At 37.9% G+C, this 25,856-nt stretch overlaps 1 protein-coding gene across 5 annotated transcripts in view; it reads right to left on the reverse strand.

The window, feature by feature from the left end:
- Nucleotides 1–1,254: 1,254 nt before the first annotated feature.
- The window catches only part of LOC145674562 (dynein axonemal intermediate chain 3-like), a 141,175-nt gene continuing 116,573 nt past the window's right edge, over nucleotides 1,255–25,856 (reverse strand). For all 5 annotated transcript variants that reach the window (XM_081744746.1, XM_081744748.1, XM_081744743.1 and 2 more), the window contains 4 exons: nucleotides 17,257–17,437; nucleotides 16,253–16,371; nucleotides 12,554–13,042; nucleotides 1,255–2,940 (listed from right to left, as the gene is read on the reverse strand). In XM_081744746.1, the coding sequence (XP_081600872.1) occupies nucleotides 2,518–2,940; nucleotides 12,554–13,042; nucleotides 16,253–16,371; nucleotides 17,257–17,437 (1,212 nt within the window). In that variant the 3' untranslated portion in view covers nucleotides 1,255–2,517. The remainder of the gene's footprint in view (nucleotides 2,941–12,553; nucleotides 13,043–16,252; nucleotides 16,372–17,256; nucleotides 17,438–25,856) is intronic.

Consider the following 25,856-nt stretch of genomic DNA (forward strand, 5'->3'; position numbering starts at 1 on the left):
TTATTTTTTTAATAGGTAAATACCGGACTATAAAACTGTGTACAAAAAGAAATCCAGCAACAATTTAGTTACTTGTGTATCTGTTGTCCAAAATGTGATGTCGGAGATGTCGTAAGAATCATTTAGAGCCACGATTTTCTCCGACTTTCATGTTGCTCTGAGTGACAGATCTTCCGTATGCAGCTGAGTTAGCTCCCAGGCATGACGCAGCAACGTATATGACGATTTTTGGGTGATACTACAAAGAATTTCGACGAGGCCGCATATCTCAGGAATATGAGCTCCGAGAAAATAATATTTGTCAATGAGGTTTCTGTGCAAGACATGACTTCCAAAGAAGATCCGATGTGACGACAGAAGAGGTCTTAGATATTGGATCCTCATCAGTACGCAGGTTACATGCAGAACTAAAATTGAAAAAGATGGTTTCGCAGTGGGTATCCTATTAAATTTCAGGTTTCTTTAGACACCTTTTGACACTTTAATCAGAGGTAAACTCTAGATTATTTCAAAGATTCATGGGAGACATTATTTTGTGATTGTTTGGTCCATTATGAAACCCATGTATGTATTCGTAGCACTGGTCTAATGGCAATTATTACGCTAGAAGAGAAAAAGTCCATTATGACCAATTGAACACATGAGTATGGTTGCTAAAAGTTCTTCTATTTCTGAAAACTTGACGTTTACCATTTCATCACGATAAAGTCTATTCTTATATGAAGGGTAAGGGGAAAAAACAAGGAATGTCCATGTGTGTGCTTTATCCTATCTATTGGTGACTCTTGGTACTATTTGACAGTATATGCCATTCATGCGTAGATGTCGAAATATCCATGTAAAAAGGGGCAAAAGATTTGACTACCCTATTCTTTTTTTACGCGGTTTAAAATATAAAAACGCCGTTTTCTCGAAAATGCAGTTTTGTGACATTCTTTCTTTTTCCCCTTACCCTTCATATGTTAATAGTATTGATCATGTAACATGCTTACCAAATTTAAATTTTATTTCTTAATATAGAAACCATTTGAGAAGACGACAAAATTGAAATTGCAATAATACAATTTTTCAATAACCTTCTCAGAGAAAACCAGCACTAGGCTTCTGACTTGTGGAAAAAGGCTACGTAAGTGCATTGTTCTGACCTAAGTGCATTGTTTGTTATTGTAAGTATTCCTCCCATAAAGCAACTGCTTTTACTTAAAAATTAATAGTTTTACTTGTAAAAATAAAATACAGGAATAAAATGTCGAAAACTTTAATTCTTAATCATAAATTTGTACAATATCTAAACAACTGATAACATCTTTTCCCAAAATTCTACATAAAAATATTCAAAAATAAATAAATACATACAAAATGTAGTTATATATTAATGAAAGACGGAAACAACTGGATGTTTTACACACAAAATTCAATGATACACAAAGAGTGAAAAAGTGCATGACTGGACCGGAAGTACAAGCCATGTAGTCTACGAGCACCGATTCAAGAATGAGAGAGTGTTTGGCTGTTCTGGGAAGCGGACTGGGTAGCATAGTGGTTCATGCATAGGCCCAGTATGCCGAAGATTCGACTCCTGGTCTAGTCATCCACTTTTTCAGTCTTTGTATACCACAAAATGAACTTATTTACAATATCAAAAATATGATTGAATTAATATTATATTTAATCACGGAATTACTAATCATCAAAGGATACAAACTGTAACTGAATTCTCCTGGAAAGAGCTCATGTGCAAAAAACTATTTCACAAGTTACAATAGAAAAATATTACCTACTGTACAAGATGGACTGAGAATCTCTGTGAACTGTTCACCTATTTACAAGTGTTTGGTAGTCTTCAAGATCTAAATTAATTAATTATATATACGGGGGTAAGTCAAAATTTATCTGCAACGTAGCTATAACTTTTCTTACATTATTATTACTGACCTCTGTTCTCGTATATTTTATTGTTACGCTGTTGTGGTCATGTTATGAAAGTTTGGTCCTAATTCCTCCATTTGTCTTCCTTTTGTTGTAAATAGATCATGGCCGCTCCATTAGAAGTTTGCACCAAAGAGGAACAACGAGCAGTGATCTGGTTTTTGTGGTCGGAAGGTGTATTAGGGGCCGCAATCCACCAAAGACTTTCAGCACAATACGGAAACAGTGTCTTGCCGCAACGGAGTGTCTAGGAATAGATTGAAAAATTCAAAAATGGTCGCAGAAGTACGAGGAGGGAGCCGGACGACCATCTACGGCTACAAATGATGACAACTTTGAACGTGCACGTGACATAGTTCTGTTAAGACAGACGAGTGACTATTGATGAAGTGGCATATCGTCTGGAAACTAGTCATGGTTCCTGATACGCCTTCTGATCACAAAAAAGCGGATCACTGCTCGTTGTTCCTCTTTGGTGCAAACTTCTAATGGAGCAGCCAGAAAAGTTATAGCTACATTGCTGATAATTTTTGATTTACCATCGTATAAAATCAGCAAGAAGAGTTGTTCATGGATCTAGTTCATATATTAGTTATTATTTACTTTCTCTAATAGTTCACTTAGTTTATCAAATACTGTGAGATCGACGTTTTTATAGAATGTAGTTGGCGGTTTACGGAGTACATCTGATCTCAACTTGGGAAGGGCAACCATCTTCGTGTATTTGCTGTTTGGTGCGACTATCCTCTTGTCATGACTGTAGTATCTTTCAGGTAAAACCCAAAAGACTCTTCGTGAGAAGGTAGGTCCCAGCTTTTCTGGCCGAGGGAAACGCTTGTCTAAAAATGTTAACCAATCAAATTTTAAGGTGTAATTATATTCCTCAATCGCAGGTATCGCTATTTCTTGTGACTCAACAAATTCACTGTAAATGTCGTGATTAACTTGGACTTTCAAATCTTGATCTATCATTTCACATTCTTCCAGTTTGGTAGGAGGTTTTTCCATTTCCTTTTAAAGCAAAAGAAATCAAATTATGAATTATAGTACTTCAGCATTACAAAGGAAAAAAAAAAAACACTATACATATTTCAATTGAATCCTGCAATGGAAGGAAACTTAGTTTTCTGAAGATTCCTGGCACACTTAATGCACTCAATAATATTCTCATTTTTGGTGCATCAAACTTTGACAATTACGTTAAAACGTTTCAACTAATATTCCTTTCATCTTAAGCAGACATGTAACTGATTCAGAACAAGGAATTTCAAAATAGTCCAGAGATTAACACGTTCAGATTAACGTGTCCCGAAATATAATAGAGGATGATAGGAGAACAATAGAAAGAAATGCAGAGGTCTTATGAAACGCTTGCAGGGACATGGGTTTAGAAGTAAATGCAGTGAAAACTAAATACAAGATCGGATCGAGATGTAATACTGCAAACTATGGATGCGTTAAAATATCAAATTATACTTTCGACAAAGTAGATACTTTCAAATATCTGAGATCAAAATTAGCAAATCAAAACCATATTCACGAAGAAATTAAGTGTAGACTAAAAGCAGGGAATTCGTATTATTATTAAAGCCCGGAATTAATGGCAAACTGCCATAAGTGCCGAAAAGTGCAATCTCACAATTTAGAAGCAATTTTTTGCCATTGTCACAGGTTTTCTCTTCCACTACTCTTCATTTACTCATGAATGACAGCATACCACAGATCTGAGTTGCTCTTATCTGATCAAGTTATCTCGGTGTCTGATAAATGGTCTATTCCCATTGGAATGTGACAAGTGGAGGGGCGGGGATGCTAGTGTGTATTCAGTTCTTGGAATTTTGAAGCAGTGTTCGGTTCTTGGAATCACAAACGAAAATGCTTACTTTCAAGAAGTAGCAAGGTGGGCAGTTATTGTGAATCTTACGCGTGCGTGATAGAGAACTGGTATTTATGTGCGTTTCAGTATTTCAAGATACCGAAAGTTGGTCTTTCTAGGCAACAGAAGTTAGAAAAATTTGTGAGTTCGGGAGTACTGTGTTTTCAACAGATGGTTCTGTACTCTTTTGTAAGTTATGTGAAACTGTGGTTTACGCTGAAAAGCGTTATTTTGTAACATCATATAAGCACTGCAAAACACAATTCTGCAAGGACACGCAAATCAGCTGGTGAAAAGGTTCAAAATCTTCTTGGAACAGTCACGAATCCCGCTTCGCGTACTAACAGTTTTGCGAATGATCTGTGTGAAGCTTTAATTAACGCGGATATTCCTTTATGGAAGTTAGAAAATGTTTCCTTTAGAAGCTTTCTCGAGAAATATACAAAACAAAAAATTCCAAGTGAATCATCTTTGAGAAAGACTTACGTTGATAGCGCGTACAGCAGAACTATTGACGATATCCGTAGAAGTGTTGCCAACAAAAATATATGGATTTCAATTGTTGAAACTTGCGATATTCTAGGATGTTCCATTGCCAACGTTGCAATTGGAACTTTGGGAGTGGAAGAAGGCACACAAACATTTTTGATTGCATCAGAAGTTCTCGAAAAAGTAAATGGTACGGCAATTGGACAGGTTTTTACAAAATCGCTGAGTATTCTGTGGCCAGAATGTGTAAAATACGATAAGGTCCTTCTTTTTGTCACACACGGAGCTGCATACATGAAAAGTGCAGCAAAAGCCCTTAAGGTTCTATTCCCACGTATGCTGCATGTCACCTGTCTGGCACACACGTTACATAGAAATGCAGAGGAAGTTCGTTCTCATTTTCCTGACGTTGACCTTCTTGTGTCAAATGTGAAAAAGGTATTTCTGAAAGCTCCCTCGCGAACAAGTGCGTTTCGCGAATTAGCCCCTGCACTTCCGCTTCCACCACAGCCTGTCTTAACGAGATGGGGTACATGGATTACAGCTATTCTCTATTATACTCACAACTTTGAACGCATCAAAAGAATCATTGATACTTTTGATGAGGATGATGCGTCTTCAATTAAGGTTGCTCAAAGTTTGCTTAAAAAGAACTCCTTGAAAAAGAACTTAGTCTTCATTGCAACACATTTTGCAAAGTTACCAGATGCTATTGCCAAGCTTGACAAAAAAAAGAATAGGCTCTTGCTAGTTCTCTGAAAATCTTCAGTGATACTCTCAACGATCTGAGTGTTGTACCTGGTTACAAGGGCGAGTACATTTGGCGTAAGTGTGATCGTGTTGTAAGTGCTAATCCAGATTTGGGAAAATTGAAGGACATCGCTAGTGTTATGGAAGGTGATACTGATACAACTGTTGACAGTGACATGGATTCTTCCCAAATTACATGTTTCAAGTATGCTTCAGTGACATCTTAGATGTGGAAAGATCATTTTCCCATCTAAAGCGAATTCCTTCTGACAGGAGACAAAGTCTTTCCTTTGAAAATCTTAAAAAGATGTTAATAATTTCAGAGAACAAAAATATGAAAAAGCTTTCGTAAGTGAAAATAAACTGCTAGTGTAGTGTAAAATTACTTCCCTTTAGTATTTCTTGTGCTTTGAATGTTTGTGCTAATGCAACCGCGTGTGAATAAAATGTGATAGGGTTTTTAAGTTATTGTTTCATTGTTCCTACTGAAGAATGACGAATGAATTGTTAGATGTCGTCCCTTCACGGGCTGCGGAAGTTTTCAGAACTTTAAGTGGTGAGGCAGGCAGGATATATAGCAAAATAACTGCATCTGGAACCTGCAAATTTTATTTTATTTTTTGTATGTCACATTGTGCTTACGAGGGGAAACGTAATGAGAATCTGAATCCTGCCATTCGTTGAGCACTGTGCCAAGTGTGGCTTTCACTCCAAATTAAAAATGAACAGGAAGGGTATAGATACATAAGCATTACGGTGGGGTCTTTTGAGACCCTAACACACAAAAAAATGTTCTTTACACAGAACCATCAAACTGACAACTGAAATTTTTGGTAGACTTATTTAGCATACACTCGGGATAGAATACAAGAAAAGAGTGAATTGTAATCTCACTCTTTTAAAAGAAATATCATGTTAAACACCTCTGGGGTCCCAAAAGACCCCAGGGTTAAAGCAAGCGAATGACGATGGAAGAATTGATGTGATTGAGAATGTTGGAGGAAACAGGAATAGCCCAAGAAAACCCACGGACTGACGTTGTCCGCCACAAATTTACATGTTCGGCGATCGAATCAGGGACTCCACGCACGAGAGGTAATCATTCTACCAGTGAGCGACCGTGATGCACAGTATTTATAGGGTGTCTACAGAAACATCCCGTAATTATCAACGCATATAAACAGGGTTGGACCCACCTGAAAAAACCCACTTTAAAACCCACCTGGGTTTTTGACCTATTTGTTAGTATATTATTGGTACAACTAAGGTGATCACATTGTAAGTGATTTTTATCAGATTTTAGACTTTCCTTGGGCGAATTAGAGGTTTTCACATTAGGGTATACAACAACATTCAACATAAGACCTTTATAAAGCTCTGAATGTGCTAAATGAATTTTAAAAAAAACTTACCTTAGCTTGAGGTGGTTATAGAACAAATTAATGTATGGATTATGGTTATAGCCTTTTGAAGTAAAATAAGCAATTTTGTACTTTAGAAAATATTTTCCGTGAATAGTGTGCTCGTCGACACCGAGGGACGCTATCACTCATACGTTTGACGGGCTAAAGGTCATATGTGCCGGTACTAATAGTACATATGTAAATACATTAGTAAAACTATTAGTATTATTTCTTACCTTTGATGTAAAACACAAGTTTTTTCAACTAAAATTTGGTTGAACAATAACAGTTTAGTTCAGTCATTTGTTGCTACTCTTCAAATAAGCATTCTGTAGAATCAACACCAGCAATAGAGTAAAAATTCTTTTCAAATTTAAGAAGCTTAATGCTCGGGGTTACGAAGACTATGTAACGCTTACTATTTCAAGTACTGAGTTCAAATTTCCGCACTAGTGGAAGTTTTGATGTACACGCCGTGAAAGAAGTGCTCGAGAAATTCCCGAATTAAACCGCAGAAAGATCGGAATGAATACTTCAATAATAAAACTATTTATTTTACGCTTAAGCCTTCCATACGTCCCGTAAAAAACGGAGCAGTCCCGTTTTTGGGCCCGAGTGTCCCGCGTCCCCGTAAATTTAGTCGGGACAGGGAAATGTCCCGTATTTTAACTCCGTTCCATTTCTGCTATCAATATCAGCTTATTCGAAAAGTGAAAAACAAAAAATTCTGATATTGGCTGGGAATCCTGTAATTAGTGAATGTGCAGTACGCTGTTGCATGGAACAGTTTCGAGGAAGTTATTACACCACCCTGTTCGACTTGATAGCGAGCGAAATTTGGAATGTTACTGTTTCCATTGAACTTGATGGAAACTCGAATACTCTCCAGAACATTAAAAAAAAAAAAAAAAAAAAAAATGGCTTCGAGTGTTTCTACATTTACAAACACGGCGGGGGATGGCTGACCTTTTCTCCAGCAACACATTAGGTAAGTTAACAAGAATTATAATCCTTTTCAGAGGCTAGGGGCTCAGAATTGTGCTTTAGTCCACCTCTTAGAAAAATGTAAATCTGGTCCTGTCAATTACACACGACACAGGGAGAAAAATAAGCTTTTCATCAGATTAAACTGACGAACGTAATTTTGGCAAATACATCCATGTAAATAAATATTGCTAAACGCGCGAAGAATATTGAAGGTAGATTGTACCACTGATTTAAATAATTTGCATATTGTTTTCCTGTAAAGCATTTTTATAGTACATCATAAGTTTTTAGGCATCTTCAGTTTATACAATTAATTGCAAGGTACGAAGAGAAAAAAGCAGCTGCTGCTTAGTGAACTTTCGTCTGTTATATTCTTGAAAAAAAAAAAATGAAATCTTTTATTTGGTCTAGGAATTAATTCGTGCGGTTTTACAAAAGATGGCGTAACTAGCTTATTGTCCCATAGTTTCGTTGATCCAAACATGCGTTGAAAACTACTGTCATTGAGCATCTTGTTTAGTATATGTCAGTTGCTTGAAGCGGAAACGACAACATTTTTTCTTCAACTGAAAATGGCGCATTTTGTGCCTGATAAAGTGTTTTTGCGGGGAGTTATTTTTCATTGCTTTAACATGAAGAAAAGTGCTACCGCAAGTCATCATATTTTAGTGGAAGTGTTTGGTGACCATGCTCTAGCTGAGCGAACGTGTCAGAAGTGGTTTGCACGGTTTAAAGGTGGTGATTTCAGCTTGGAAGACCAAAAGCAATTTGGACAGCCAAAAGAATTTGAAGATGAAGAATTGAGAGCATTGCTTGATCAGGATTCGTGTCAAACGCAGGACGAACTTGCAGAAGCATTCGGAGTTGAGCAAACAACAGTTTCCAAACGTCTCAAAGCCATAGGAATGATTCAAAAGATGTCACATTGGGTTCCACATGAATTGAAAGACAGAGACGTTGAAAGACGAAAAACCATTTGCGAATTGCTGCTTCAACGACAGAGCAGAAAGGGGTTTCTGCATCGAATTATTACGGGTGATGAGAAGTGGATCCATTACGAGAACCCTAAACGAAAAAAGGCCTGGGTGAAGCAAGGTGAACCAGGTCCTTCACAACCGAAACGAGATATTCATTGTGCAAAGGTTATGCTGTATATATGGTGGGATTTGAAACGTGTGGTGTACTATGAACTTCTGAAACTTGGTGAAACTATTAATGGACACCGCTATCGACAACAATTAATGCGTTTGAAGCAAGCTCTGGCCTGCAAACGACCAGAATGGAATAACAGGCATAATAAACTTATTTATCAAGATGATAACGCTCGACCACATGTCGCAAAACCGGTCAAAACCTATTTGGAAAATGTCGGATGGAAAGTGTCACTCCACCCGCGATATTCACCAGACACTGCTCCGTCTGACTACTACTTGATCGATTGCATGAATAACGATTTCATTGGACAGCGGTTCACTTCTTCAGAAAATATCGAAAAATGGATGTTTGATTAGATTGCGTCAAAAGATGAGGAATTCTTTCGACACGGAATCCGTAAATTGCCTGAAAGATGGGAGAAAGTAGTGGCTAGCGATGGAGAATATTTTTGTTAACGTATTCATTTACTTTGTTTTTGAAATAAAGCTTCAATTTTTATTAAAAACCGCACGAATTAATTCCTAGACCAAATACTTTTAGTCTCTTTTTAGTTATGACTGCTATGCTCAAGGTGACGGTGATGATGAGAAATGAATGAAATGACGGAATGAAGAAAGTGGGAGGAAACGTGAGAATCCCGAGAAAACCCACGCACAAGGTGTTTGTCCACCACAAATCTCACTTGGCGCGAGCTGGGATCGAACTAGGGACCCCATGCACCAGAGGCGAACGCTCTACCACTGAGCCACCGCGGTCTATTATACTTTTGTTCATAACCAGACTATAGTTCAGTTCATTGTGTTGGAAAGTTGAGGGGTGGGATCTGAGGTGTCCCGTATTCTCATGGAGAAAATATGGCAGGTTTATTTGCGCTGGAAGATGTTAATTTCATTAATTGTATCTTTGTTTTAAATTAATAGACCCCTTTTGGTATTCATATTTGGCGAACGTCAGTCAGGCTTCTGAATGACTTGATCTACATTTGTTCGTTTGTCTGCCGAGCTCCTTCATGGCTAAGCGGTTAGTGTACGCGTCTTCGGCGTGGGTGACCCGGGGTTGCTTCCCGGAGAGAGCTCATGTGGTTCGGATTCCACTTTAATCAGTAGGTCCCGTCTCATATAGCCTCGCTGCTGAAAGGGACGTTAAACACAAAATCAACTCAACTCGTTTGTCTGCCTGTTCCACACACACTACAAGGTACAACTTTCGGCCTTTTAAGTTAAATTTTTCACAGTACAAGAAGAGACACTAAATTTCCTGTAGATTTTGGCGGCATACCAACGAAAAATATCAAAATAGCGGCCTTTTTTTCAAAACAGCGAATATCTACGTTACGAAGCGCAATTTTCAGTCTTTTAAGTTGAAATTTTGACGGTGGAAGCACAAGATATGCTAAATTTGCATTTTAGATTTTCTCGGCGATCGAATGTAAAATTTCAAAATGGTGGCCAGTTTTTCAAAACAGCAGTGAGTAGAAAATTGTTGCAAGTTGTGGCAATGACAATCTTGAAATATAAATTACAAATATAAATCACATTTTAACATTTTTACCCCAAAGACATTGAAATATTTCGAAAAAACCCGATTAAACCCGAAAAAACCCAATTAAACCCGAAAATACCCGAAAAAACCCATATGGGCCCAGGTGGGTTGGGCTTTTTCAAAAAAGCCCGGGTTTTTTCAAACCCTGCATATAAAGTGGCTACTCTTAATCGTATCTAGCTGAAACTTGTAACATTAGATAGAGAAGCTTATAAATTTTAATGTTAACCTTTAAAACACTTGATATGTGCCTCGCTTGCCACGCAACACACATTACGACGAGATTCCCACACTGACACTACACATACTCCACAAAATCAACTAAAATGGACTCGATAACAACATAAAACGAAGTCGTAGCTCTCGAAGGTTTTCAAATTAGAGAAGGAACATAAATATCTTATGTAACCCCATAGAAAGAAGTCAGACATTAAGTTCAGGAGGCCTGGGTGACCATTTGCACAAGACATTATCTTGGTCTCCAGTGCGTGCAATCCATCATCCGGGAAGGTATTCATTCAGATGTTTCCGAACGTCAATATATCAGTCAGAAGGTCCTCCGGATACATCGGAAATAAAATCGTTGTTTTCTTCTTCTTCTAATTTGTGGTAACAGCTATCAGTGAGCGTATCAGAAAAAAAAATGGGCCATCTATTTTCCGTTTCAACACGGCAAGAAAGAGTTTTGAAGAGTCTTTTTTCTATTTTAAAATCAAATATGGATTCTGACTCCCCCAAACCCAAACGTTGCGCATGGGTATTTTTCAGAGATATGAAACGTTGCTTTATCAGTGAAAATGATAGCTGTCGGCAGGTCTTCGTTATCTTCCATTCGTGCCATAGAAAGTAAGTCATTTTGAGGGATAATCAGGTTTTAGTTTCTGTATTAATACAAAGAAACCTTACTTAAGAGCCTGACATACTAAAAATAATACAAAATCTAACCATTTTTCTTTTGTTTGTTTTTCATAAGTGAAAGGAGATAATGAAATGCAACTTACCACAATCATAGACAATGTTATTCTACAACATAAAATATGAATCTGAAGAATTTTCAGTGTTACAATCCATACAAATTACAGTGGCTAGAATAACAATTCCCCCGAAATCTAAGTTAAGGCAGGGACTAGAGGAACGAACTCTAATGCATCTGATTATGTATCACGTTGTTTTGGTGTCCTGTGAACTACTTTTTAAATGATAGTTGTATTTAGTTTGTTATAAACAAAATAGATTTAACATACTGTTGTAAAAATTAAATAATAATGTTCTTCGGTCACTATTCCTCAACAACGTAATCGGTTATATTTGCAGCTCAGAAAATGTCGGACTAATCTGATAAGTAAAGTATGTTTGACAGTTTCTTCGCCACTATTCGACAAAAAGGTGACTGATTGTAACCATATTGCTTTCGAACCATCTATACAGTGATCACTATCCGTAGATGATTTGCTTATTCTGTCTTCGAGGAATCAGTGCTAATGTACAGGACAGATTTTCGTCCACTATTCTTCAAGAGCACCTTATAATAGCTATTTTCCTTCAAAAATCACATTTACACTACGTAAAATTTGAGCTGTGTAATATAAGAACGTAAAACAGACATGCGCTCAAAGGTTAAAATCTGTGATATAAATTAAAGTTAAAATTAACTATAACCTTCATACTACGTGAAACATCTAGATCAGCACTATTCAACCTTTTTCTCTCGCGTACCCCTAGACTCAGTTCGCTATCCAATTATGCACCCCTGAAATTAAATCGAAATTAACTTATTGAACTTAATACACATGCTCTGTTGATTAAAAAGGGGGGCAAATAGATACCTAATAGAAGGACAATCAGTGTTCCCATTAAAAGAATATTTACAAGCAGATAAAGTACACATCCGAAAAAATAAACATGGGAAATTTCAAAACATATTGGAGACATCTAGTTGTACTGAGGAGGATTTTCAATTCATTCTCCCTGATAATTCGTACACTGAGGACAATGTTAAAAATTCAAAAACTAAAAGTAACTTTAGAACTAACCCGTTAATGAGATAACTGAGCTTGTTTCCGAGACGCCAACTCCTCGGTTCTTGGTCGAAGCTTCGAGAGTGCGAGAATCAGACCTGATTCTGGATTCAAGGAATTTCTGTTCTTCGTTTTTTTATTGATGTTAATGCAGAGAAACCCTGTTCAAACAATATTTTGATGGAATTGGAAAAAGTTGTGAAGTAGCACCGTCACTAATTTCATTGTACTCTTTTTGAGCATAAATACAAAAGAAACAAATTGACAAGTTATGGAATTTCATTTGCAGTGAACTGTCAACAGACATTTCTAGCAGACCGCCAGAAGCAGCATTACGTACCCCCAGAAACATCTTCGCGTACCCCGGTTGAATAGCACTGATCTACGTAACTTAAAATACTTACATCATTCATCTGTTTGACAAGTTTGTCAACCATTTGTTTGAAGTTTTCCTTGCGCCTTCTTTGTCTTCGTTGTCGTCTGATTTCTTGTTTCTTTTGTTCCTCGATCATCAACTCCATTCTCTTCTCTGCCAAATCGAGGGCATTGGGTAATCTCTCTTGCTTCAGCAGTAACATTTGGCGATTTCGAATCTCGTCCAAGATGTTGCCTTTCTCTTGGTGAATGGGATCCTTGAAATACCTGATTAAATTCTCTCTCACCAGATTATGATACTCATCTTTTGAAGAGACTTCATTGTATGTCTGTGCTTCCATCTCTTTCCTTTTGTGCTCTGCTAGTTGTGTTTTCGTAAACCTATCCTCTTCTGACCGGTCCACTACTCCAAGTAATTCGTTCATTTTACGTCTTTCCTCTGTGAGATACTCTGCCCATTTTGTCATTGTGTGTACGCGTTGAACTTCATGCGATAAATAGTAACCATAAAGTTGTACCTAGAATACCAGCCATTATTAAATAATCACAAATAATGCTTATTAATCAATAATCATTAAATAATACAAGGTGTGATGAAAAAGTACGGTGAATGCAGTTGCCATCTATCGATGTTAAATCCATTTCAACTAGTAAGCCCGGTAGCCTAAACCTTTGGTACAGTCAGTGTAGAGTTTGAACGAGTTGTGACATGTTAGTTGGCTTCCAGAGGAAGAAGAGTAAGGACGTGCTATGTACTTAAAAGGTATGATCAAAAAGTAAGGTGAATGTAGTTGCACAGTGCCATCTATCAATGTTGTATCCATTTCAACTAGTAAGCCCTGTAGCCTAAACCTTTGGTACAGTCTGTGTCGAGTTTGAACGAGTTGTGACGTGTTTGTTGGCTTCCACAGGCAAAAGAGTGGGGATGTGTTAAGACTGTCTGTCGCGCGCCAACGTTAAGTTTTATTCTAAGCTGAAAAAAAAGCCAAAGAAGTTCACGAAAAATCAAAATCAGTGTATGACGATGAAGCGGTGGTATTAAAGACTGTTTACAAGTGGTTTGAGCAATTCAAAAGCGGCAAAGAGTCGGTTTAAAAAGAGCAACGATCAAGACGTCCTTCGACGTCAAAAATAAACGAAAACGTGCAAAAAGTGGTACAAATGATTTGTTCAAACAGGCAAGTGACTATTCGAGAGCTTTCCGAAGAATAAAACATCTCGTATGTGTCCGCTAAAAGCATTTTAACTGTCGATTAAATAAGCAAATGGCTTCCTTCTTCACCACGAAAACGCGCAGTGCCATACCTTACTTTTGGCCCGCGAATTTTGGCCGAGAAAAATATTTCTGTCTATCCACATTCGCTGTGCTCTCCAGATATAGCACCATGCAACTTCTAGGTCTTCCCCAAAATTAAAACCGTGCTTAAAGCAAAATGTTTTGACACCATTCCTGACATTGAGAGGGTTACCACAGTGCAGTTGAACGCCCTTCCAAAAGAAGCCTTCCAGAAATGCTTCCAGTCATGGATTCAACGTTGGGATAAGTGCATTGCTAGCCAAGAACAGTTCTTTCAACGAGATTAAATCAAATTCCATGTAAGATTATTACTTTGTTTCTAATAAGATTTTCACCGTATTTTTTGATCACACCTCGTACATATAACTGCAGAAAATAGTCACTTGAAACAACATTTGATATTTATGAACCCCTAGCACAGTACTATTTAAATTACTAAGGCTAGTTTTACTATTTCTTCCTGAAATATTTACTACACAATTGGACTCTTAAGAAGTCAAATGGGTACTGCACTAAGCTTTCGATGCACACTTCTGAGTTTGAATACCAGCACAAGTAGGATATACCTACCGGTGGAGTGAAAAGCTAAGTAAATAAATAAATGAATAAATAAAACTGACCGGAGGACTTACAGATTTCTGTTACATATGTCTTTTGTTGAACAGTTGGCAAATTAATTGATATTGTTGCATGCCAAAGACTTGTCAGAGAAACAGAATGAAATATATATAAAGACCATAGCCTCACAAAGGGGTAACGAAAGTGATGGGAATTTAAAAGGTGATACAATGTTATCTATCTGGAAGTTTAAACTTGAAATCCCAACCCAGAGTAGGAATCGGGGCACTTCATTAATGCAAAAAGACCCAAGTCTTGCGTATGGGTCTCTTCGATACTTTCAGCGGACGGTTGTCAGTTGTCGGTTGCTTAAAAAACTTATTTTGGCTCACATCTAAAAGAAAACATTATTTACTTGACATTTATCGATTAAATTGTAAAGATTTTGCATGGATTTTTTTTTTTTTGTTGTTTTGTTTTGTTTAAGTGATACTTCGCTGACGAACATAGAGGAATGTATTGTTCTAAGATGGTTTTACTTTTTTTCTGTAGTAATGCATGAAGGAATATAAATGGATGAATAACGAACAGCGAACATTCATCAAACAAAGCCAAAAAAAAAAAAAAAAAAAGTTTTGCACGTTTTCCACACCATGTTTCTGTTCTAAAGGGGCTTATTCACAATTCCATTGCCAAGGACCCCAGAAGGTAGACGTTGACCAATAGGTGCAATAGGAAGTACTCAAGCCCTATCTAGAAGTTCCATTATTTTGTCCCTAAAGCCTCAGGAAGATGGTCAAAAAGGACAACAAAGGTAAAGGAAGCGTTGGTGATTTAAAGAAACTGAGAAGTTCTAGGAATGAAATCACTATAGGATAAGATCAGTATGCAACCGCATTTAGCATATGTGAGAAGCATACAGAGAGGATAGCGCTAAGCTGAGATATTGGCATAGGTGATGGGTCGAAGATTGTTTCAAACCTAGACATCTCGAAAGAAAATATATGGAACATTTTAAGAGCTTGCATAGGACATGCAATTTGTTTTGAGGAAACTACGGCCAGTCTCCAGTAATAGGGTGTAGTGAACAGATTTAGGTCGTTGAAAACCTAAAAAGTATCTAAGGGAAAATATGGGGTTTTCGAGGGAAGATTTATCACTGAAGTTCAATTATATGTGAAATAGAAAGACCGTTCTGGCATGAAAGAAAGCCAATGATATTTTACTTTTTGTTATAATTAAGTTATGTAAAACATTAAGATGACAGATGCATCACATTTTACTATGCAATATTTTTGTTTACATCACATTTCTGTGATTTTGTGTAACAAGCTGTAGTGGGACAAACTACCTCAATTGTTGGTATATATGCAATATTTGATTATATACACTAATTTAAACTCATTGCTCTATGGCAGCTGGAATGGCGAGTAGCCTTGATAGTATGAGACATACAAATACTTTTGCTTTAATGTTTGCAAAAGTTCGAAAATTCAAAAATGAAATCTTTTAACTTTTACGTCCCAAGCTTTCTATGGCTAGGCTAAAGGAGATAGTGATGATAAGAAATGCATGAAATGGTGGAATGAACAAGGTGGGAGGAAACGACACAACCCCGAGAAAACCCACGCACACGGTGTTTGTCCGCTACAAAGCTCACTTGGCGCGAGCTGGGATCGAACCAGGAACCCCATGCAGCAGAAGTGAACGCTCTACTACTGACCCACTGCGGCCCTTTCGAAAATCGGATAGTATGCATATAGTCAAGGAGCTATCCGTAAAGGAATCCGTTGAAAACCAGAATACATGAAAGATCATTATAAAAAGAAAACAAAAAATGGTCATGTAATCACTTCAGTTGCACTACACTTACCTCTGTGTGTTTAATGAGAGTGAAAAGAGGAGGCACTGTAAAAAACCTCAGAGCTCCATTGCGCTCTGGTATTCCAAGTACATACTTCCTTTCCGAATTGATCATTTTTGGAAATATCCCTGAAATAATATATATATATATTGCTGTTTTCATTGATTGAAATATGAATATGCGGCACAAGTATTATTAACATAAACTACAATTTTGCAATGCAGTATACAGATTTGCAAAAAGTAAGATCTAGATACAGGGTGTTACAAAAATTTGTCAACATTTCGGGAATAGATTCCTCACATCAAAATAAGAAAAAGAAGTTCATATGGACCTGTGGTCGGAAGTGCATAGTTTCGTAGTAATAGGCTGCCGAAAACGTGAAAAAATGAAATTTAAAGGTCCATGGTTCCACTACTGTAGGACCGATCGTAGTCGGGTCAAGACATCACTGAGGAACTAGTATGTGAACTACCAAATATTCATCTTTTAGAACCTCCGGTACTTTCACAATCATTTTTAGAGAGGCTGTTTGGGAATACTTGATTACTCTCCACCTACCTATCTTAAACTTGGTGTGCACGTACTGGAGCTTTCTTAAACATGGATATTTGCATAGTTTACATACTAGTACCTCAGCGATGTCTTGATCTGACTACAATCGGTCCTATAGTAGTGGAACTATGGACCTGTAAATTTCATTTTTTCACGTTTTCGGTACCCTATAACTACGAAACTGTGCACTTCCGACCAGAGGTCCATATGAACTTCTTTTTCTTATTTTGATGTGAGGAATTGTTTCTCCGAAATGTTGACAAATTTTTGTAACACCCTGTATATTCAATTAAATTCTATTGCTTTTAAATTACGGGAATAACTTCTTTATTAAGAAGTCACTGGTAACATATTTTATTCGAGGACATTCTTGTTTGTACATGACTGAGAAAATTTGATTAAAAGAAGCAAAATACCATTCTTCAGAGACAGACTGAACAAAAGGTGAATGTACAAACCTGAAACTGGGCTTCCTGATACTTGCTGCCTAAATACGGGAGATTCTAAATCTATCAACACATCCCATACTTCGAAATATCCATCAGAAAGAGCGAGATAAAACATGCTAGGTCGATGGTAGGACCATTGTCCCCAAAGAATATGTGCATTTTCGTAAGATCCTTCCGCAATAGGTCCGTTCTGCAAAAATTCAATATTGCATTAAGATCTATTTAAAAGTTTATATACATCGAATGTTCTAAAATGGCGCCCACGGACAACAGAGTGCTATTCTACAGTTAAAATAAAGTGAAAATACTATATAAAGGTATACTCTCCGGGTCTTCAATCACTATGAGGAATCAAAAATTTCACAATATGGCAACGTCATAACTTAACTTGGAAGTATTAGCATTGCTCTAGTAATCCATCAAGTAGTTACATCGATTGCCATGCTAATAGGTGGTGCCAGTGTCAACGTGTACCCATTCGGGTCTAGAATTTCTAACTGAAGTCCGATTTTCATGTACTTTGTGTCAAATGATCAAGGAGGGATGGAAAATTTATGGAATTATGTTTACTGGTTTAAATTCATCCGGAGTAATATCGGCCACGCCTCAAGAAAAACAGCAAATATTTGCCAGTGTATCTTACAATTGGAATGAGGTGCTGTGCGGTTTGGAGATTTGAGTTTTCTTCGGTAGACGGCAACCTCGCTAAGGTCAATAAGGAGCAGGAAACTAGGCCGTTGTATTGGGAATTGTGCTGTACAGTTCTGTGCTATTGTGTAAGTATAATTAGGACACAGTGAGAATACTGTATTCTTTGGAGCAACATGAGTGTGTCGTTAAAAGTTTTGAGAGAATGGAATCTGTTGTTGCTACGCAAACTCACTACTAGAAAAAAATTTGCCTCACGTTCTGCTTCAGACAGGAACATAATGTGGTCGCTAGTGAATAAATTGGAAGAAAAAGGATCGCTTCTGAGTGAGACAGGGAAACATCGCACGCTGCAGGCAGGTGTTGTGGAAGACGTCAGTTATCGACTCCTTAGGTCACCCAAGAAATCTCACCGTCGCACAGTGCGTCGAGCATACGGGAATAATGGAAAAAATAAAACAAATCATACTGAAGCTTTTATCACATGTTTATTATGTTGCAAGGCGTTCTTTGCTCACTTAGACTGAAGCAAAGTTGTTCTTGAAGTTATCGAACTTGACAACTGTACTTATATAGAAAATAATGTCCCGTTCAGGGACGTAAAAAAACTATGTTAGACATTTAAGGCCTTATGCAGAGTAGTTCTGACGCGTTATTAGTGTCACACTAAAAAGTTCGACTAACATATGTTTCCTGCAGTAGTCAGGCCTTTGGTATGACGCTAAAGACATGTCAAAACAACTCTGCATATGGCCCTTACTGTTTACGGCACTCGTAAACACGAACCCATACGACTCAAAACTACATAACACTAAAATATAATGAAAAGCAGTGCATGACTGAAACAGTTCTAGAGTTTTTTTTTTTTTTTAAATTTTTTTTTTAAGATTAGTTAGTACCATCACTATCTAAATAGAAGCTGGACAGCATCAGTTTTGAAATAACTTTCCAGATCCGTATCTGTCCTCCTTTTCTTTGCGTGAATCTGTATCTTGGAGGAGACAATAGGATCAGATAGAATAAGCATATGCTTCATCAGGTCTAAATAAATATTGAAGAGAGAAGTTTTCCGTATAAGATGTAGCCTAGTGTAACGGAAGACTTTGTGGAGGGCTTCTAAAGTTTCTTCCGCATAACCGACAATCCTTTGGACTATTCGTCATTTCTTGGTGCATTTAATTTCGCTACTGCTTCTTTGGCAGCAAAGGCAAGCTCCTCTGCCGATTTAGTCGCTACAAGAGGATCTAAGCGCCTTTTCTTTGTTTTTCTTGAACACTCTACAAACTGTTTACTGGTTCTACCGCGAGTAGAGCAAGCTACATCGGTCTTCACGTTGCTGTGATACCGAGCAGTTATCACTGTTGAGACAGAGTCCGGAAGTGTACATGCACGATCAAACCACTCTTTATTTTTAGCTAGGTAAACCGACCAAACTCTGTGCGACATCCTCCAATTTTTTTTATTTTTTATTTTATTTTATTTTATTTTCTTTTTTTTGCTCAAGGTCATATTAATAACTTACTAAATTTCTCTAAACTGTTGTACACATCTTCCGTGGCGTCTTCAAGTTTATAACGACTACAAATAGCCTGCATGGCTTCCGCTTTCTTTCGACTAGCACTGGTGGTTGTTATTCATCTTTCAAAAATGTCCTTGATTTTCATGGCGTCTTCTTTCGCAATTTCACAATTACAGTCGATATTGCGGACACTTGCACACACACTATTGCTGAATCCAAAGGAAATCATTAAAGGAAGATATTCCTGCAGAGATCTCAAGACATGTTTAGGCTTTTTTCAGATATTCCAAATATACCAGTAAAAAATTATTACCAATCGTTCGTCGTAAAGGAAAGAACGTACCTGTGCTATAACTGCCCACTAGTGACAAAATGTCTCACCTTTCGCTTTGGTCTGCAGCACCAGTGCGATCTCTGTAGAGATAATGACTCAGGTCAGTTTAATATAGTAGTTGTGCATGCCAATTGTTATCTGTAAGAGTGTCATTTCGACTCGGGGCGGTCTAATGTGGTAACTTTGCGCGCGCCCCCTGTGGGCTGACGGGTTGTCATCAGTTTGTGGCTAGGGATTTCTGTCTTGTGAATCATTTGTGCTTCGTTCCGTGCTATTTGCAAGTCCCAAAAAAATTGTTTCTTTTCTCATTTTTGTCCATTGGTCGACGCACTGTGCGTCGTGAGGAACCGGCTATAGCTGTTCAACATGTGATTTATGGGTATTAAAACTAACACTTAACGGGGGGCACGGTGGCTCAGTGGTAGAGCGTTCACCTCCGGTGCTTGGGGTCCCTGGTTCGATCCCAGCTCGCGCCGTGTGAACTTTGTGGTGGACAAACACCGTGCTCGTGGGTTTTCTCGGGGTTCTCCCGTTTCCTCCCACTTTCTTCATTCCACCATTTCACTCATCTCTCATTATCACCGTCTCCTTTAGCCTAACCGGCATAACCGTGGGACGTAAAACTTAAAGATTTCATTTCACTAACACTTAATTTGTATTTTCACTAACACTTAATTTCTAATCTGCAATTTCGCTTCAAAAATATAAATCATTCCAATTGCAAGGTACAGTGGCGAATATTTGCTGTTTTTCTTGAGGCGTGGTCGATATTACCCCAGATGAATTTAAACAAGTAAACATAGTCTCACAAATTTCCCATCCTTCCTTGATTATTTGTTACAAACCGCATAAAAATCGAAATCCGTGAGTTAAAAAAAATCATCTTGTATATTTTACGCACTTTTTGTAGAATAATGATTTGTGGTCCCTGGGCACCATTTCTACAACATCCAATATATATATATATATATATATATATCTATCTATCTATCTATCTATCTATCTATCTATATATATATATATATATATATATATATATATATATATATATATATATATATATATATATATATATATATATATATATACAGGGTGGTAGGTAACTTAACCGACAAACTTTGGGAGGTGATTCCTTATATGAAATGAAAGAAAAAATTACATATTTCGCTTAAACATAGGTCGAAAAACGTCTCCTTTCAGAGTTATGAACCACCGAAAATTCGAAAAATCATGTTTCGAAACGCCTTGCCTTAGAAACTATAGGACCTATCCCAAGCGGTTTAAGGAGTTACACAGGAACTAGTATGCAAACTATCTAAATATCTACGTTTTACCATCCTCCGTTATCGGCGAAACGAACTGTAGAAAGGAAATTGAGGTATAGGAATACTCTAAGTACTAATAACGCGTTCGTTTCGCAGATAACGGAGGATGGTAAAACGTAGATATTTAGATAGTTTGCATACTAGTTCCTGTGTAATTCCTTAAACCGCTTGAGATAGGTCCTACAGTTTCTAAGGCAAGGCGTTTCGAAACATCATTTTTCCAATTTTCGGCGGTTCATAACTCTGAAAGGAGACGTTTTCCGACCTATAAGAACTTTCTCCTTTCATTCCATATAAGGAATCACCTCCCAAAGTTTGTCCGTGGAGTTACTTACCACCCTATATATATATATACAGGGAGTTAATAAAATATACCTCAAAACTGTAAGAGGTATTGCCCCATAAAAAAAGTTCATATTAAGCTCTCGGAAAAAGGTGGATAGTTTTAGAGATAGGGTCGTCCAAAAGCATGGAAATGATACGTTTCAACACGCGTTATTTTTCGAAGACGAGAAGATTGGAGTGGCTGTCCATATCAGCGTAAAAAAGTCAGAAATACACCATCCAAAATGTATATTTCACCAATGTGAAATGGGTACGCAAGAGATTTCCACAAGATATAACTCCCAGACATTCTCCCAAGAGAATTCTCAAACATGATCCCAAGAGAATTCTCAGATATGCTTTAACTTATAGGTAGGTCCAAAGTAGGAGAAAGTAATCCTTGACAGCAGTGAACACGGAATGTGTCGATGGGGAATCGAAGTCTTAGCGACGGCAAAGTCCATGGTACCTCGTGTTCGGAATAACACCTGATGAATGTTTTCTTTACCGTTTAATACATGTTTCTTTTGACGTATAAGTGAAAAAGCGCATCGCAGGAGGCGTCGAACATGAGGAACCGTAAAACTTGTGGTCCCTAACACATTTTTTTTCGATTTCTCTCTGTCGCATTTCATGTTCACTGCTACGAAGAATTACTTTCTCCTACTTTGGACCTACCTTTAAGTTAGAGCATATCTGAGAATTCTCTTTGGAGCATGTCTGGGAGAATTCTATTGCGAGCATGTCTGGGAATTCTCTTGGGACTATGTCTGGGAATTCTCTTAGGAGCATGTATGGGAGAATTCTATTCACAGCATGTCTGGGAATTCTCTTGGGACTATGTCTCGGAATTCTCTTAGGAGCATGTGTGGGCGAATTCTATGGGAGCATGTTCGGGAATTCTCTTGGGACTATGTCTGGAAATTCTCTTGGGACTATGTCTGGGAATTCTCTTAGAAGCATGTCTGGGCGAATTCTATTGGGAGCATGTCTGGGCAAATTCTACTGGAAACATGTCTGGGAATTCTCTTGGGACTATGTCTGGGAATTCTCTTAGGAGCATGTCTGGGCGAATTCTATTGGGAGCATGTCTGGGAATTCACTTAGGAGCATGTCTGGGAGAATTCTATTGGGAGCATGTCTGGGAATTATGTTGGGACTGTGTCTGGGAATTCTCTTAGGAGCATGTATAGGCGAATTCTATTGGAAGCATTCTGGGAATTCTCTTGGGACTATGTCTGGAGATTCTCTTAGGAGCATGTTTGGGCGAATTCTATTGGGAGCATGTCTGGGTGAATTCTATAGCGAGCATGTCTGGAGATTCTCCTAGGAGCATGTCTGGGCGAATTCTATTGGGAGCATGTCTGGAAATTCTCTTGGGACTATGTCTGGGAATTCCCTTAGGAGCATGTCTGGGAGAATTCAATTGGGAGCATGTTTGGGAATTCTCTTAGAAGCATGTATGGGCGAATTCTATTGGGAGCATGTCTGGGTGAATTCTATAGCGAGCATGTCTGGAGATTCTCCTAGGAGCATGTCTGGGCGAATTCTATTGGGAGCATGTCTGGAAATTCTCTTGGGACTATGTCTGGGAATTCTCTTAGGAGTATGTCTGGGCGAATTCTATTGGGAGCATGTCTGGGAATTCTCTTGGGACTATGTCTGGGAATTCTCTTAGGAGCATGTCTGGGAGAATTCTATTGGGAGCATGACTGGGAATTATCTTGGGACTATGTCTGAGAATTCTCTTAGGAGCACGTGTGGGCGAATTCTATTGGGAGCATGACTAGGAATTATCTTGGGACTATGTCTGGGGAATTCTCTTAGGAGCATGTATGGGCGAATTCTATTGGGAGCATGTCTTTGAATACTCTTGGGACTATGTCTGGAAGAATTCTATTGAGACTATGTCTGGGAATTCTCTTAGGAGCATGTCTGGAAGAATTCTATTGGGAGCATGTCTGGGAATTCTCTTAGGTGCATGTCTGGGCGAATTCTATTGGGAGCATGTCTGGGTGAATTCTATTGGGAGCATGTCTGGAGATTTTCTTAGGAGCATGTCTGGGCGAATTCTATTGGGAGCATGTCTGGGAATTCTCTTAGGAGCATGTCTGGGAGAATTCTATTGGGAGCATGTCTGGGAATTCTCTTGGGACTATGTCTGGGAATTCTCTTAGGAGCATGTCTGGGAGAATTCTATTGGGAGCATGTCTTGGAATTCACTTAGGAGCATGTCTGGGAGAATTCTATTGGGAGCATGTCTGGGAATTATGTTGGGACTGTGTCTGGGAATTCTCTTAGGAGCATGTATGGGCGGATTCTATTCACAGCATGTCTGGGAATTCTCTTGGGACTATGTCTGGAGATTCTCTTAGGAGCATGTATGGGAGAATTCTATTGGGACTATGTCTGGGAATTCTCTTAAAAGCATGTCTGGGAGAATTCTATTGGGAGCATGTCTTGGAATTCTCTTGGGACTATGTGTGGGAATTCTCTTAGGAGCATGCCTGAGAGTATTCTATTGGGAGTATGTCTTGGAAATCTCTTGGGACTATGTCTGGGAATTATCTTAGGAGCATGTCTGGGAATTATATTGTGGGTAATCGCTTGCGCACTCATTGCAGATTGCTGAAATATGCATTTTTGCATATCGTATGTGTGACTTCCTTTCGCTGATATGGCCTGCCGCTTCACGGTTTCTCGTCTTTGAAATGTATCTTTTCCACATTTCTGTACGGCTATAGCTCTGAAACTATCCACATTTCGACAAAGATCATATAAACCTTTTTATTTTTACGTGAACAATCACCTCTTACAGCTTGTGTATAATTTATTAATATGCTGTATACATATATGAGAATTGGACAAAGGAATAGCGGATATAGTAAAAATGAATTATGATCAGAAAATAGTAAACAGACAATCACAACAGTAATAACAGGATCCTTAAACTAGATCATGATGTATAGAATAATAAAACTTTTTCTTGTGCAATACGAATCATTTTTGGGAAAATCGTCCGCAAAGAAACCACCCTTAGTGGATACTTTTGGAAGAAGTAATTTACTCAACGTTATAGAGTTTAATGAAATGTATATTTATGAAGAATGAAAAAAACATCGTCTAAATCGTATTTGAGAAAATCGACAAATAAAAGAAAAAAATCGTTGTGGATTCTTCAGCGCAAATAAGTTAATATTGTCAGATTATTAATTAAATATATATTTATGAGATATGAACAAAATCGCATGAATTCTTTTTGAGAAAAGAGCTCATCCGTGGCTAAGCGGTTAGCGTACCCGCCTTTCGCGTGGGAGATCCGGGTTCGATTTCCGGCGGGAGCTCATGTGGTTCGGATTCCACGTTAATCAGTAGGTTCACGTCTCATATAGCCTCGCTGCTGAAAGAGACGTTAAACTCAAAATCAACTCAACTCTTTTTGAGAAAATCGTCCGGAAATAACTTATACTTAAGAATAAACCATCCACCATAGATTTTTGTCAGAAAAATGACATACCACAGTATAATTTTGTTAATAAAATATTGATATATCCTAACTATATATAAAACTACATAAACTCACATAAATTAAAGGGGTACTTTTGATTGACGTGGACAGTTAAAATTTGACATGACTGTAGCTTTTCGGGACTAACCCACAGGAAAATTACCAAAAGTGAAGATTTTTAATTTTTAGGGGGTCTAAAGGAGCAATGAAGAAATTCCCCATTTTACTTAAATGAGCTTTTTTTTACCTATAATCTTATTTTTTAGGTGCTTGGAATCCATGCTGTTTATATAGGACATCTTCTACACCCCAAAATGTTTACGCACTTCCGGCAGGATTAGAATGATGAAATTTGGCATGATTGTAGACTTTCGGGACTAACCCACAAGAAAACTGGCAAAAGTGAAGATTTTTTAGTTTTTAAGGGGTCTAAAGGGCGAATGAAGAAATACCTATGTTATTTAAATTGAGTTTTCTTATGATACAAAATCGTATCTTTTAGATAGTTGAAATACGAAAAGAAACTTGAAGTTTGTTAGAATTGTGGGTGTAAGAGGTGCGAGGGCGTAAACCTAGTAAACGCGGGGGTCAGGGGACGAAGCCCCCAGTTGGGCCAAATTCAAGAAATGTAATTAAAAGCAAATGGACGAAATTCACTCCTGATGCAAATTATGATATAAAAGAGATGCGAGGCCGTAGGCCGAGCAAACGAGGGCGCCTGGAGGCAGAGCTCCCAGCTAGCCAAAGGCTAGTCTAAATTATAAAATTGAAAGTGACTATGTTCGTGACTCTTAATCTCTTGAACCACCTGACAGATCTCAATCAAATTTTCAATATACATGAGCTTCGGGACTAGGAGTGTTTTTATCATATCACTTTGACGGTCCAACTTAGGGAAGGGAGATAGGGGGGGGAGGTATTTAAAAATGATCGAAAATAACCGATATTAGT

This window comes from Thermobia domestica, chromosome 17, assembly GCF_964235325.1.
Source record: "Thermobia domestica chromosome 17, izTheDome1.hap1.1, whole genome shotgun sequence".
Taxonomy (NCBI): domain Eukaryota; kingdom Metazoa; phylum Arthropoda; class Insecta; order Zygentoma; family Lepismatidae; genus Thermobia; species Thermobia domestica.